At 60.4% G+C, this 15,495-nt stretch overlaps 1 protein-coding gene across 1 annotated transcript in view; it reads right to left on the bottom strand.

Moving 5' to 3' along the window:
• Positions 1–13,402, bottom strand: part of HIP1 (huntingtin interacting protein 1) — a 24,117-nt gene extending 10,715 nt beyond the window's left edge. Inside the window, exons 1-11 of the mRNA XM_009276433.2 lie at positions 13,299–13,402; positions 9,562–9,873; positions 8,443–8,461; positions 7,287–7,350; positions 6,482–6,624; positions 5,963–6,019; positions 5,386–5,466; positions 4,261–4,337; positions 3,916–3,977; positions 2,334–2,474; positions 1,750–1,807 (exon numbers count right to left, since the gene is read on the bottom strand). Coding sequence (XP_009274708.1) covers positions 1,750–1,807; positions 2,334–2,474; positions 3,916–3,977; positions 4,261–4,337; positions 5,386–5,466; positions 5,963–6,019; positions 6,482–6,624; positions 7,287–7,350; positions 8,443–8,461; positions 9,562–9,873; positions 13,299–13,402 — 1,118 coding nt within the window. The remainder of the gene's footprint in view (positions 1–1,749; positions 1,808–2,333; positions 2,475–3,915; positions 3,978–4,260; positions 4,338–5,385; positions 5,467–5,962; positions 6,020–6,481; positions 6,625–7,286; positions 7,351–8,442; positions 8,462–9,561; positions 9,874–13,298) is intronic.
• Between the last annotated feature and the right edge of the window lie 2,093 nt (positions 13,403–15,495).

A 15,495-nucleotide genomic window follows, 5' to 3' on the forward strand; every position in this document is an offset into this window, starting at 1 on the left:
GGGGGGGGTCTCAGGAGAGCGGAGCAGAGTGGGAGCATCCCCTCCCTCGACCTGCTGGCCACACTGTTGGTGATGCAGCCCAGGAGACGCTTGGCTTTCTGGGCTGCAAGCGCATGTTGCTGGCTCATGTTCCATTTGTCAACCAACAGTATCCCCCAGTCCTTCTCCACAGGTTGCTATCCATCCATCCATCCATCCATCCCCCGGTCTGTGCTGGTACTGGGGTTTTCCCTGACCCAGGTGCAGGACCTTGCACTTGGCCTGGTTGAACTTCATGAGGTTCTCATGGACCCACTCCTCCAGCCTGTCCAGGTTCCTCTGGATGCCACCTCTTCCCTCCAGTGTATCGACTGCACCACTCAGCTTCGTGTCATCTGCATTTCTCAGGGTAGTTCCGTTTTTTCCCAGAACTTTTGGAAATAAGTATGTTCGCTCCCACTGTACATCACCCTGCAGCAGCTCATGGCCTCTCATGAACCCAACGCCCACCTCCCGCACACAGCAGCGCCCACCCCATCCCACGCTGTCTTTTTCATGAAGACCCTCTCCCACTCCTCGTTTCCCTGCTGTGCCAAGCGCCGGGTCAGCCCCTCCGCAGCCTCCCTCCCCTCTCCCTGGAGCCCTTTTTTCATCAACCTGCACCGTAACGCTTCTCAGCCCCTGGGCGCTGGCAATACTCCAGCAGCATCACAGCCACCCTCAGGTCCAAGGTCTTGGGTAACTGGGTGACCATGACATGGCGCTCTCCTCCTACACCTTTTATCTGCTGCTTTTAAAATCTCTCTTATTGATATCTTAATTTGGGACACACACAGGTGCCACGAGCTTTACCCTCTCCTTTTCTATCTGCATCCTCACAGGGATGGCTTTTCCCACCCAAAAGCCGCCTCTGCTCCACTGCACCACCCAGCAGCATCCCTGGCACCCAGGCTCTCTGCAAGGCTCTTCATGGACCCCTCCTCAGCTTTGCAACACCCAAAGGTTTCATCCTTTGGCTGCCCCTTTTAACAAGCTCCCTCGGGTTTGTGCAACTGGCATTTTTTTTGAAATTGAACACAACTGGAGGGAAATCTCTTCTCCCTCTCCCACGTCCCCAGCACCATGACCGCGAGTCCCCCCCAGGCCTTGTGCAGACCCTCCCTCCCGCAGCAGCATCTTGAACTGCCTCCATGTGCTGCTTGCATTCTCCTACCCCATTGCTCCTACCAATGCATCCCTCTCCTGATGGAGCCGACGGACCCATTGCAAGCAGGAAACGCTGCTAAGGGTGCTGAGCCCCCTGCTCACCCAACACCCAGCCTGGGGCATCGCTGGGGTGTCCCCACCAGCAAACCCCCGCGCTCGGCTTCTCAGCCTGTGCCCAGACTTTCATCTCAGCACGTCAACTGCAAATCGCATTTAAAACTGCAATTAAAGGGTTTGAGGGTTTTAAATCGTCAGACGTGCCATCAGCGGCTGAATGCCTTGTTAGAATTAATAACGCCATTATCTGGTAACTCAATAGCTGTGGATTAGCCAAGCGGAGCGGCTGTCCTGGAGGAAGCTCCAGGGAAAGCCAAGAGGTCGAAGCAGGCTGGATTTCAGAGCCCCAAGCAAGACCGACTCCTGCACTTCCTCCATCTCCATCGCTTGGCTGCTGAGCCCCCGCACAGGGGCTCCGGCGTCCCTCCGCGCTCCCTCCGCCCTGGGAGCACCCCCAGAGCATTGCCGGCAGCGGGGAGAGCCAGTGTCCCGGGGCTGGGCACTTACTTTCTGAACTGCTCCAGGAAGCGATCCCGGTGGCCCTGCAGCGTATCCGCCGGCAGACCTGGAAGAAGCAGCAAGTAGAAATGTCACTGGGTGTCTCCACGCCGGGAAGGAGCACAGATGAGGGGACAACCCATCAGCACAGCCATGTGGGGATGGCTCTTTCCCAAAGATGGCCACCCTCCTCCTGGGGTCTAGAATGCTCCGGGCTCAGCATCCCGCTGCAGGAGGGGTTCACATCCTCCCCAAGACACCCCCGGGGCAGGGAAAGGCAGCGAGCTGGCACCACAATTCGAGGTCCTGGGGGATGTGCGTTTTGCAGCTGGTGCCTGTCCAAAGCCAGGGGGGCTCCTGGCAGGCACCATCCCCACGGCCGAGGGGTGTTTGGCAGGGCAGGCTCCTGGGACAGCTCGGTCCCCCAGCACTTGCACCTCCTTGTCCCTTGCCCTGGTGACTCCCTCCACACCCCCAAAAAGGCTGGGAAGGAGATGGGGGGTGAACGGCCCAGCCTGAGCAGGGTGGTGACGCCCGGTGTCCCTCTCCGTGTGTCCCCCCCTGCCCAAGGCGGTGGCGCTGGGGACACTCACAGGAGTGGAGCTTGAAGAGCAGCTTGACGGTGTAGTCGTAGAGGTGGCTGCAGTCCAGGATCACCTGGATGAGCGGGGCCAGGCGGCACTGCCCCGCGGCCGTCACCGACACCGAGCGTGACATGTCCAGGGAGCTGAACACTGCGGGGAAGGAGCACGGGATCAGGCTCTGGCAGCACTAGCAGCACCGGCGGGTGCCAGGCTGTGTCAGCTGCATCCAGAAATGTCACCCAGAGCAAGAGACCTTCACCCAAAGCAAGATAACTGCTGGCCCCTGGGGACCCAGCCCGCCACCCTGCAGCTGTTTGCAAGCTCAGCAGGAGGGGAAATTCCTACCCGGGACTCCCACGCAGGCCTGGGAACACTTCAGCTTGGCACCGTGGGCTGGAGGTGCCTGGTCCTGAGCCCCAGCCGGGACCCCAGGCAGAGTTCCCGGCCCCCCAAGGACTCTGCCCATCACTGCCATCCCACTGGCATTCGCGTGTGCTGTGCATGCCGGCAGGGAGATGCTCCAAAACCAGCCGGGAGCAGCTGGCAGCGCCTCACGTCCGTGATCCTCTGTCCAAGTCACATTGAATTGCATCTCGTGCCGGGGTTGCAGGATGTACCCCATGACACCAGGGCACGAAGGTATTTCTGTCAGGGCTGGGGCCAGGCTGGGGCGTGGGATGCCAGGCTGCTGGAGATGTGTCCATGGTCCATTTTCATGGTCCAGCATTGCAGGTCTCCCTCAAGTCATGGGACGCCTGCCCTCAAAGCGTGCTGGCGCAGCAGGCAGGCTAGCAGGGCAGTTGGAGAAGATGGCAGCTTCATCTCCCCCCATCCAGCAACTTCCCTCCAACAGGGCAGCGTGGCGAGAGCTCCCAGGAGCGCTCCAGGGATGGGGCTGCGCCACATGGGTGAGCCCCCCCGGCACCGTCACCATCCCGCTGTGCCAGCGTGCGGCCACGAGACGAGGGCGCCTGCTCCAGTTCCGTCGAAACACAGCCCTGTCCCGCCTGCACCCACAACCTAGCGCGTGCAGCAGATGAAGGCTTGCCCCAAAATTGCTTTAATTTACCCCAAACCTGATCCTGCTCGAGCCTGCAGAGGTGCATGACTATCCTGAAGGTTGAGACTGGCTTGTTTTTACCCCTCCGCTGGCTTGCACAGGAGGGCAGGAGGAAGGCGGGGTGCCCCCACGCCTCCCCAAGCTCCAGCACCGCCACAAACACCCACGGCAGCTTGCGTTTGCCGCTAATAAAAACCAAAACCTGTCGCAAGCCCACGAGTAAGACGAGAAGAAATTCAGCCCGGGGAGGCTGCTGGAGTGGGAGAGCCCAAAGTCTGGGCGGTGGAAGGGATGCACATGGTGGGGAGCAGGGTGGGGTGATGTGGCCAGCCCCATAGCACTGCCGGAGGGCTGCCGTGAGGCAGCACGGCATGCAGGGACTTCAGCTAATAATAATTTGGGTGAAGTGCCCAGAAAAGAGATGAGCTGCAATGCCCTCAGACAGCATCCTTCCCGGAGCCTCCCCCCAACGCAGCTCAGCCCCCGCAGCCCCCCCACCCCAACCTCTGGCAGGGCAGCGCAGGGGCTTACCTGTCTGGAAGAGGTTCAGCTCACACTCCAGGTAGTCAAACATCTCCACTGTCAGCTGAAAACTAGGAAAAAGGGATGAGGATGGTTGGAGACCGTCCCCGTGGCCACACATGGGCCTCAACCTGTGCTTGGTGCCACCCCAGAGGGACGAGCGGGTGCTCCAGCGTGGATGCACCAGCCTTGCCCAGGGGCTCTGCCCGCTCCCAGCACCCGTGGCAGGGGTGGGGGGAAGGTGTAAGGTCCCGTCCCCGGCTCGGTCGTGCTGCCAGTGAGGTTGGGCAGTGCCATGCCACCCCGCCTGCATCCGCCCCCCTCCCTCGCCTCCCGCCCCTGCCCCGCACTCACAAATTATTGACATCGTTCTCCCCTGCCTCGTCAAGCTGCCGGTCGGACATCTGGAGATTGCCGGGGAAGCGGGGATTCTGCGTGGGGAAACAGGAGTCAGGAAAGGGTTTCGGAGGATCTCCTTTAAGAAACCTTAAACCTGTGACTCTGTTGAAGCCCTGCTGAGAAGAACTAAGTTGTGCATGCTCAGCGGTGCTCAGATTAAGTTAATCATTATTTCCCCATCATTCTTGAATTTCCAGGCTGACTTGTTGCTCCCACTCCACTTTTCCTGCCCATATAAAAACCTTGTTTTAGAAAGCACTAGAGTGCCTTACGTCCAAACTTCGGTCCCAAACAAAGGGAGGTTTCTATACACATCTATTTAATTTCTCCTTTGCTGACTGTGGCGAATAACCCTCCATGCTTGCACGCCGGTCAGAGCAGGTGCTGCTGCTCATCCTTCTCCATGCACCAACAGGGACACCCCACCAGCCCAAGTACTCGGCATCCCTCCTCGCATTCGTGGCGACGCAAAGAAGTCAGGCTCCACTGCAGGGTTCTCCAGGGGATTTACACCTTGGTGCTGGCCTCTGCCCTGCCTGCGCTGCCTCCTGCCTGTCCCTGCTGCCTGGGCTTGCTTTAGCCCTTGCAGATCTTGCCAGGGCAGCGCTGGGGATGGGCAGGAGCTGCTCCTACGGTGCGGCACGGCACAGCATGGCATGGCCCCCACAAGCCCTCCCCACTCCAGAACCCCATGGCCTCTTCCACCTCTGCCCATCTAGGATACCTGGGAGGGGACGTGCACTCTAAAGCTGGGGGTCTCTTACTGTTTCTTGTAGCCCCGCAACTCCCAGCCCAGGTGCCTCCAAGGAGCCCTGATCCACCACAAAACCATCCATCCCCAAGGCATTGGTCCTTGGACCACTTTTTATCCAGGCGAAGGATGGACCCTGGCAGCCTGGGACATGTTTCATGGAGGCAGCAGGACGGCCATGACAGAGGAGAGGACCCTCGGGCATGACAGCACCGGGACGGCTCTGCCAGCCCCTGGCCTGCCCCGCAGCATTGCCACCGCTTTCGCCCCAGCGCCCCATCACCCACCCCTTGCTGTGGCCGTGGGGACGGGGATGGGGCGATGCTCACCTTGGTGTGAAACTCCATCTTGGTTCTCAGCAGTTTGAGGTAGATGCTGCAGAGCTGTCCGTAGCCCTCGCTCAGGTGGCCCTGGGGACACCAAAAAGCTGTTGAGACCTGGGGCAGGCTGTGAAAAAGCCTTCTTGCCTTGCAGCATGAGCGACGCCTCCCTTGTCTCCCCCCAAAACACAGCCAAAACCCTCCTCGCTGACACACGGGCTGCAGGCTGGCTTGCAGCAAATGTGCCGAAAGGATTTGGTCAAGACCTTTTCATCACCTTCTCCGTAGATTTCAATGCTGCATTTGACCGCCAGAGCTGAGTTTTACTGGGTTTTGCCATAAAATAGGAAGAAGGCATTTGATTTTGGTGGAAGGGAATATCGAACACAACCAGCAAACCCAGCCCGGGGAGGTCACGGCAGCCATGGGTCAGCCACGGCTGAGCTCAGACCTTGGAGCCTGGCTCCTCCTGGGCGAGACCACCGTCCAAGCCATCGCCACCCCCCAGCCTGGCTGGGGCGCTGGGTGCTGCCAAGGGACCCCCAGGGTGTCCCCACCACAGCGGGTGGCACAGTCGGCCGCTTACCCACATCCTGCTCATGTCGCTCAGCTCGTTCTTGTATCTCACGGAGTCTTTCAGGACCTGGAGGAATGACGATGAAAATAAGCAGGCAGCACGGGCAGCAGGCAGAGCACCAGGGCAAGGCGTGCCATACTTGGAGCCGGCAATTGGGGTAAAGAATGGGAGGTCTCGATGTGTGGTGTCACTACCGCCAGCCCCAGGGTGCCTCAGTTTCCCCATCCGCACGCGGAGCAGGAGGATCCTTGCTGATGGCTCCTGCACCAATGCCCCATGCCGAGTGGTTTCCTCCAGCACGGACGCTGCGGTTGGCACCGGGGTTTGTAGCGCAGGGGGGTTGCGGGCAGACCAGCGCCGGGAAGGGTCCAGCAAAGTGAGCAGGGAGGGGTCCCTGCACTGGTCCCCACCCAGGACTGACCCCCAGGAGGGCACCAACCCGCCAGCATCTCCCACCGCCCCGTGCAGCCCTGCGGGGGAAAGGATTTGGCCCCAGGGCAGCTGCTGAGCCAAGCTTGCAGCACTCACGTTTGAGTGGCCGTCCCGGAGGAGTTTGTGGAAGACGTGGCAGAACTTCCAGCAGAGCACGGCGTTGCCTGACAGCGGCAGCCGGTTCACCACTGACCAGAAGGTCTGCGCCCCCTTCTCGTGGTGCGTGCCCAGGATGCATGGTGGCGGCCGGTCAAGGAAATGCTCTTCTCCCCCTCGGCAGTGATGGACAGCGGCCACCCCAAAGCCGGCTGGTACCCACAGAGCTGAGGGGAGCCAGGCCACCACTGGGAGCTGATAAGCTGCCAAGCCCAGGCACACACTGTCCCCAAGGGTGGCACACGCCATCCCCTCTCCTCCAGCCCCACACGACTGCTCCGGGAGCACCGTGGCATGCTCGGGGCTCGGGCTGTGCCTCTGCTGAGCCTTCCCGGCTGCCCTCCCGGGATGCTGGGGATCCGCTTTTAGTGGCAGCATGCTCACAAGCACCCTTGGGGATTAAGCATCCTCGCCCCAGGCAGACAACCTGCTGCGGGCATCTGCCCCTCCCACCCTCCCATGGGATGGCAGCGCTGGGAGCACAAGGCTGGGCACCCACCAACAAGCAAAGGCTGCAGCAGCAGGAGCAGGGACCCCGTGCCATGCTGGAAAAACCCCAACCAGCATCAAGAGCCCCACAGCGTCCCATCCAGCCACCCTCAGCACCCCGGCAGCCAGCTTGCAGCGTTGGTCCGGCTGTGCCGGCACCTCTCCCCACGTGCCGCCTTGCTGCTGCCCCTTTTCCGGGTGGCCCCGGCCCCGCTCCCATGCTCGCTTGTCCTGCGGCCAACTTTGGGAAGGATATTTCTGGCGTGTTTCTCCTTGACAGCCACTTCCTGCGCATTAATAGCCTTATTGATGCTGACAGTCTACAAAAGAGAAGTGGTGGAGGGGGGGTGAGATGGGACAGGTCCCCGGCCCCTGCTCGTGCCAGCTGGATGCTGCCCGTTGCCGGATGCCTTTCTGGGATGTGGTTGGCATCCGCCAGGTTCAGCTGCTGCCAGGACTCATTTACTCAGCATAATAATGATGCAATTAAAGCAGCGACCACAAAGGACCCTCTCCTGCCCTTGGGGCGGTGGGACAGGCTGAGGGAAGGCAAATCCCTCTGCTGCCCTTGGATCACAGGCAGCAGCCGGCGCCTCCTGCTCCGCTTTTGGGGGAGGGCTGAGCGGAGAGGGTGTTTCAGGGGGCACAGGGAATCCGGCAGCAGGACGGCAAGACCACCGCGCGCTGCAGAGCGGAGCAGGACCCGGGCTGCCCGTGCTGTCTGGCAGCAAAGGACAGGTCCCAGCTTAATCGGCACCGAAGCAGAGCGGCTCTGCAATTGCTGGTGTTCTGCCCCAGCCCACCCACCCCGCAGCCAGACACAGCACCAGCTGCAGGATTAGAGGGGCAGGAGACGGACCTGCTGCCCACGGTGCAGGCAGCTGCCCTGGCTGGCACCTGCTGCCACCTTCCCACCCCACTGCTGACCGGCGCATCTCAGCTCGGCCGCAGGCGCATCCAGACACGGCACAACCGGTCCCCACCACCCGGCACTTCCCAGCTGCTCCGATCCTGCCGGGAGCCAGCACAACCCCCCCGTGGGGCAGGCAGCGCTGCAGGCAGCCTCTGCCCAGCACAACCCTGCCCACCCTGCCCGCAAGCTGCCCTTTTGCTCTCTGCCAGGAAAGGCAGGACTTGCAATGCAGATGTCGGGGACCTCGGGAAACCCACGCTGAGGAGCCTGGGCAGAGCCAGCGCTCCATTTAGCCTCCGGAGAGGCAGCAGCAGCCGCTGGAAGCGTTTGCCAGGCAGGATTTTTAACCCTACCCCATTTCTGCCCCTCGGGGAGCTGTGCCAGCAGCGGGGGGACACTGCGGCTGATCCTATGCAGGAACGTGGTGATGCCGGCGTGGGGCTGCCCTCTCCCCACGCTCACGCGTTGCTGGCGGCAGCGCCGAGTGCTTGCCTGGTACCTGCTCCGTGAGGATTCCACTGCCGAGGGAAGAAACCAGCTGGCTCAGCACTGCCAGAAGTAGCTGATATAAACCAACTAAGGATACTGATATAAACCAAAGCAGCAGGATTAACCCCAGTGCCTTCCTCACTGCAACCCTTCTTGCACCCCGGCTTGCTCCCCCTTTCCAAGGCAGCCCTGCTACAGCTTCATCACGACCAACCCCAATGACTCTGTGCTGAGAGGGGCTGGGGGGGCCCACGGGCACCAGCCATGGGCACCCCACGTACGGATGGGCATGGCCCAAACCCCCCAGCACTGAGCCCGACCCACCTCCCCAGAAAGTCCCTCTGCCACCAAAGCATCCACCAGCCGGAGCGGGGACAATGTGCTGAAGGGCTGAGACAGCTTCTGCTCTCACCCACAGCTGCCAACTGCACCCCCATTCCAGGGCCGAGCACCCCCTTAGCTGAAACACGGGGCCTGGGTCCTGATGTCCCAGTATGAACCAGTTCTCCTGTGGGGATGGCTGCTGCTCGCTCCGGTTGCGCTGGCTGCTCTCGAGCAGGGCTAGTCCATGCAGCCCTGTGGTGTTTGCAGCCCCATCCCTATGGCACCGGCTCTGCCGAGGATCACGGCGGGTCTCCAGCTGCGCCGAGCTGCTCACCGCGCTCACCACCAGGTCCCTTCTTACTGGTGACCATGGAGATCATGGAGGTGACCAGTAAGGACCATGGAGGTGACCATGGAGGTCATCAGTAAGATGCAGGAGGCTCATTTTGGGGTGGCAGGGGACCCAGAACACCAGCTGCAAGGCACAAGCGTCCCGGTCCAGCGGCGGGCTGGACACGGACCAGAGCCTGCGTCTTAGCCCGGCTTTATGGGGAGCTGATAGAAACACTGGCGGTGGAGAAACCTGACCCCGTCAGACGTCCCTTCCTGAGGGGCTGGATGGAGGCGAGTAGGTTCCCAATGCAGGAGGACCAAAGGTGGGAGCCACCTCTGCAGCTCTGCCCGGCCCCGTGGCCGCAGCCATTTATGAAAACATAAAATAAAATTCAGCATTAAAAAATCCCCAACGAAATCCTCAGGAAGGCACCTCTCTGCCAGTGGCGGAAGCCTGGAGCGTGATGCTCACGTCCCAACAGCCGTCAGTGACACATGCCATGGATCCAGCTCCAGGTGCAGCTTGTCCTCATCCGAAATCCCAGCCTGCACCCACAATGGCACAGGCAGGCAGGACGGTCGCGACGGGCCACCCAGCACGGTGGAGCGCCAGGATAAGCGTTTAAACACACGTCCCGCCTTGAAATGGGAGTCCTGGACCACAAGTAAGAAGCCAACCGCAAAGCCGGAGCTGGCGAGTGGAAGCTCGTAGCCGGAGGCAGGGTGGGGGCACCACTCTCCCGAAGCCGGCGGCTTCACCGTGGCATGTGTCTGCTTCCCCGTCCTTGAAAGACCGGACGGGGGTGGTCTCCGGTGGGAAGCAGTGCTGGGGGCCACCGCATCCCAGGAAAGCTGGAAATGGAGCTCCCAGTTGAAGTGCTGTTTCCTGCCAGCTTTTCCTGGTAAAGCAAGGACACATTTTTCCAACCGAAGAGGCCTCCAGTGACCCCCCAGAGTTGGGAGACATGGTGGGGGGGTGACGGGGCTCTGGCAGCCCCTGGCTCTAGGCAGTGGCCTCCAGGACCCTCCATCTCCAAGCCCCCTGCTCCGTTTGAAGCACACACGATGTCCACGTGGATGGCAGAAAGGTTTTCCAAGGAAAAGACGGATCCCACGTTTCTGTCCTTGTGGGTGCCATGGGCACCCCACCTCCCTGCTGCATCCCCCGGGAGGGCAGGGCAGGGGTCCCATCCTGGGAGCCGCTCGGAGCAGGCACCAGGACTCAGGAGATGAGCAGGGGTCCCATCCTCGGAGCAGGCACCAGGACTCAGGAGATGCCCAAACTGCTGCTCCACCAGCCAGTGGCTCCGGCAGCGCCCGCACAAGCAAACCGGAGGAGCGCAGGGCAGCAGCAAGGGACCAAGGCTGCAAGTGTCACCTCCAAGGGACGAGCGGGGTCGGGGAGAGCAACAGCGGTGTACGTTCCTGTCCACAAGTTCTGGCTGCGAAACTGGGTCAAGAAGGAGGGAAATTTGGGGCTGCCTTGAAAGAAATCTCAGACTTCGTTGCCACAGAGAGGGCCTTTCACCCCGATTCACAGGCGCTGCCTCCCAACACCATCCGGCACCTACAGCTGATGGTATTTTAATTTTAATTTAATTACGAGCTTCTACACCACAAGGGCTGTTTCTAACCTGCCAGGCCACGAGCGTGTCCTTGGCAACGCCGCTGGCCTGGCTCCGGTTTCTTGCTGATGGAGGGATGTCAGCCCCCAGCACTGGGAGCAGGGCAGGGGACCACGGCAGGCGCAGGGAGCCTGCATGGGGCAGCTGAGCCCTTCCTCCAGCCCCGCACCCCTCCCCGTCGCTGGGAAAGGAAACCCCGGTGTTTCCTCTTGTGCAACGCCGCAGAGGCAGCGGGGCCGGGAGGGAAGCGAGAGGAGAGGCCGGCGGGGCCCCGTTTGCACAACGAGAGCTGCAAGGAGGTGACACCGCCACGCCGGCCTCCCCCCAGCAGGGCCACGGGGCTGAGGTGTGGGGCAGACCTCAGCGGAGCAGCACCCGGGGCAGGGCTGGGTCATGGGTGCTCCGCCGAGGCTGGGCGAGCTGGACTGGTAATGCTGCAAGCACAGGTAACGCTGCAAGTAGTGTTGATGCTGCAAGCACCGGTAACGCTGCAAGCACCGATAGCGTTTCAAACGCCTCTCGAGTGGGGCAAGGAAACCATGAGCACAGAAAGGCTCAGGCCATTTAGGGGAGGAGCAGAGTCAGGTAATACAGACCAGGAACTATCCAACCATATCTCTGCCCCGAGCAGTGGGACCTGCCCAAGCGGCTTCTCCTCCCTCCGCAGCACCCAGGGGGTCCCCAGAAACCCGTGCAAGGTCTTTTGCCTGTGGCTTGATACACTGCTGCAGCCCTGCCCCGGGGAAATTTAGCCTGTTCCCGCGGGACTCCGGGAATCCTGCTGGCAATGAGCGCTGCCAGCCCTCGGGGCGAGCTGGACCACATCCCGTAGGACCCCCGCAACCCCCAACTCAGCCCAGCTCCTCACACAAGGAGATGCCACGCCAGAGCGGAGCCACCAACAGCTCCACACCGGGGTGACCCCCCCCCCCAGCCGTGGCTCATGTCAACTAAAGCACCTCTCCAGGTGTGCGACTGCAGGCTCCAGACAGGGACAGAGGAGCCCAAAACTGCACAGAGGGACCTGGGACAGAGTGACAGAGGCTTTCTGAGCACTGAGAAACACCTCTCTCTTTCACCTGCACATATGCATACCCTCACCCCCCTTCCAGATCTCCCCAAATTACGCTCTCAGCCTCCTCTGAATTGCAAATCTCCCGTTCGGTGGCGAAGAGCCAAGCTCTGCTCAGGAGCTGCACGGCACCTTCCCGCTTCTCCTTTCATTTCCAAAAGGAAATGAGTGTTGATTAAAGAATCCAGAGCTATTGCAAATTATTTGGAGAAACTGAGTAAGTCACAGTGCAAATCCTCTTAGTAATGCTCTCTCATTTCTCCTTAATTCCTTTCTATAAATGGAGAGCTGGGATGGAGCATACCTCTGGAAAACCGCTCGCAACCAAGCCCTGCAGACGCAGGGTCTCCGGGGGAAGCGAGCGAGGAGGGAGACCTGACTATGACGAGCCTGGAAAAAAAAAAATCCATGAGCTTAATTAAAATGCAAGTCCCAGCCTAGCAAAGCTTCACTCTGGCCCCGGAGGTGTGCAGGACAAGCTTTTCAGAGGGCACACGTATCCCTTTAAACATCGCTCGCCAACAGCAGCTAAAAGCAAATCCCAGCCTCGCCGGGGCTCAGGAAAGGTTCTTCTCTGGCAAAATCCTGAAGCAAAGCCAGCTGGATAACGCTGGGGGTGCTTAACGCCCCGCTGGGGACCGGTGAGAGCTCCTGGGGAGAGCCGGGGTGGCCGTGGTCCCCGCTCTGCGGGGCTGCCGGGCGCCCGTGGCCTTCAACAGCAGCGGCAGGAGCAGGGAACAAGCCCGGCTTTGTGCCCGCCGGCAGCCGGAGGGAAAGGAAGGCAGGAAGGCAGCGCCGGCAGGGCTGGCCGGCCGCGCGGGGCCAGGTGCTGTGCCTCGTACGCGCACAGATGTATTTCAACGTATAGGATAAGAGGATGCTCAGCACAAACGGGGTAACTTGTAGTTTTCCCGCTCAGTCCTAAATGCTCCCTTTGAGTGGGGAGTGAGAGGAGACATTAAAAAATACCTTCCTATCATTTAATCCAGGCTATTCGGCTGCATCTACTGCTGGATCCATGAGTTTGGAAAGAAAGTGCTCCTCTCCCACCTGGCTACGCACTGGAGCTGCTCCAGGGATGAAGCGCCTTGACCAGGGCTGTGTGAGCATCTCCCTGAAGGTGCTGCCGCTCTTCTCGCCTCCTGCTCCCGCCAGCCGAGAAATAATCCCCGAAATGGCACAAGTCTCACATTTCCCTTCGCTTGGACCATTAAAAACAACCACATTTTCCCCAAAGCAATGCTGGCCTCCGGCGTTAGAGACCCCGAAACCTCGCTGCGTCCACCGGAGTTTGCTCCCAGCTGCAGTGGCTCGAGATGTACCTCTCTAGGAGGAGATGCTGACACCACCAGCTCGGATGCCAGCAGGAGAAGGTGTACCAGAGAGCCCTGAATCCCGAGGAACACCAGCATGGGTGCCTCGGGGGGGTGTTTGGGGACACCCTGCCCCACACCCTGCCCTGCTGCCCCCCCGCCGCCCTGTGGCACACGGGACGCCCCAAACCAGAGTCACCAGGGAGACGGCCACAGGCTCTGCGAGCCACACTGGAAGCCGATGGCATCGCCACGAGGCTCTTCTTGGCAGAGACCTGCCCTGGCCGCTACGCCCTGTAGCATTGCCGCCTCCGGGTCTGCTCTCCTGAGGTTGGGAGGATGATGACTTCAGATCGACGTCACACTTGGTCTACCCACCGTCAGCGCTCTCCGGCGCGTGGTGAAGCCCGATGTGAGCATTATGGAGGAGCTCTTCCAGCACACACGGTGCTTCCAGGGGAGAAACCGCCTGGGGCAGGCCAGGGAGGGGCGATGTGGTGTTCAGAGGTCTCCACACCACAGGGAGACATGAGAGGATGGCAGCTGCCATCTGACCGCCAAAAGGACACACATTCTGAGCACCTGAACAGACCACCCCACTAGCTCCCAGCTCCTCCCAAGGGCAGCAAGGTGGCATCAAAGCAGAGGTTGGGATCGACGGGGTGATGTGCCCGTGAGCTGCCTGCGCAAGGACTTAACCCACCGCTCCTCCTGGCCTTTCCAGAGCCTCCAGTGAAAATAATGAGTTCAACACCATCACGAGAGCTGGGGCAGGACGAGACAGCACGATCCGATTGCTCCTCCACCTTCAAGGCAAGCAAAGGGAAAGAACGAAGACAACCACCCAACCGACTTGTGGTGGGTCCCAAGGACTCGAGACATCCGATGCCAGGAGGGGAGAGCCGGGCTGGTCACCAGCAGCTGGAAGGATTTGGTTTCACCGGCGCCAGAGATGAGAGCTTGCTACGTTGAACACATCACTGCCCACCATCGGGGGACCAGCACCCAAAGAGTTGGGCCACTGGATTTCTCCAGTGCCATAAACAATGTATGCAGTTTAATTACTTGGATGTCTGGTTTTTAAATCCAGTTTAAGGAATACGGACTTTTCCAATACACAGATAAACCTTTGGGAAAAAAAAGGACAGCGAGAAAACTGGCTTTGGGGAGAAGAGCTGGCAAAAAGTGAGGCTACAGAAGAAGCCAAACCTCACCGATGACCATCGGGGGAATTGACGCTGTAGAACTCGCATCCCTTTGAAGCATCCAGCTGAAATAACAGTCAAAAGAGAAGTTGGCCGAGGCTGCAGAAGAGCTTGGGGTGTGCTTTGGTCACCTCCAGCACAGGCCCCGGCTGCCGCTGCCGGGCACTTCTGACAAGCTGCAGCCGGAGACCCTGGCACCAGACCCCAGCACGAGTGGCCGGATCTGAGGAGGGGTAGAAAACCAGGAGGCTCCCCAGGACCCCTGCACCCCTCCGCGGCTGCTCCCCACAAAAAACATTCCTTACTCTTCTCGCTTAATTATTGATATGGGCACTCCATCACTCGTGCCCCACGTTGCCCAGCCGGCTCGGCCGCGACCGGAGCCTTTCCCACGAGCTGCCCCGTTAGCCAGGCTTTTAATTTTAAGTGGGGATTTTATGCAAAGATAATCTCTTTCAGCAGCGGTGATTTCTATCTGGGGAGGGAGGAGGGCTGTGTTTTCCAGGGTCGGTGGTTCAGGAAGGTCCTCCACCGCCTTCAAATATTCCTGAAATGTTCCCAACGGTCCCGACCGGAGTCATCTTCCTCCCAGCAAATGCAAATATTTGGGCATTTTTTTGGAATGGGATGAAATAAAGGGGCGAGGCTGGAGGATGCGGGGAGCAGACACCAGGAGCTCATCTCTGGACGCGCATTTCAGTGATCAGCTGCCACGCCAGGACCGACCTTCGCTGGGAAGTTTTACCCCGGCGGGAACACCCGGGGTGCATATTGCCCTAGCGGGATGCTCCCGAATTCTGCGGAGCCGGGATGCCCCAGGGACGCGGAGCCCGGCGGTGCCAAGGTAGCTTTCGTGGAAATCCTTCCTTGCAACGCCTCCCACCGAGCGGCACCTCCCGCGAGCGGATCGGGGTGTCCCTCGCCCGTTATCCCTCCAGGATGTTTGGATCCTGCAACGGAGCCGAGAACAGCCAGGACCGTACGGGCTCCACGCTGCACCCGAGGGACCTTCCCCGTCCCTAACCCGGCTCTGCCGGAGCACCGTGAAAAGCAAAATCCCTCTTCCCAGGTGAGCAGTGCAGGGGATGAACGTGCCTCCCTGCAGAACAGACCCTAAACCCCCACTTTTCACCCCAAACTTGTTTCCATCCCTTACGGCCGTGTGAGGGGCTGCCCCCACGGGCAGAAGGG

The sequence above is a fragment of the Aptenodytes forsteri genome, unplaced genomic scaffold (assembly GCF_000699145.1).
Source record: "Aptenodytes forsteri isolate BGI_AS27 unplaced genomic scaffold, ASM69914v1 Scaffold209, whole genome shotgun sequence".
NCBI classification, from domain to species: Eukaryota; Metazoa; Chordata; class Aves; order Sphenisciformes; family Spheniscidae; genus Aptenodytes; species Aptenodytes forsteri.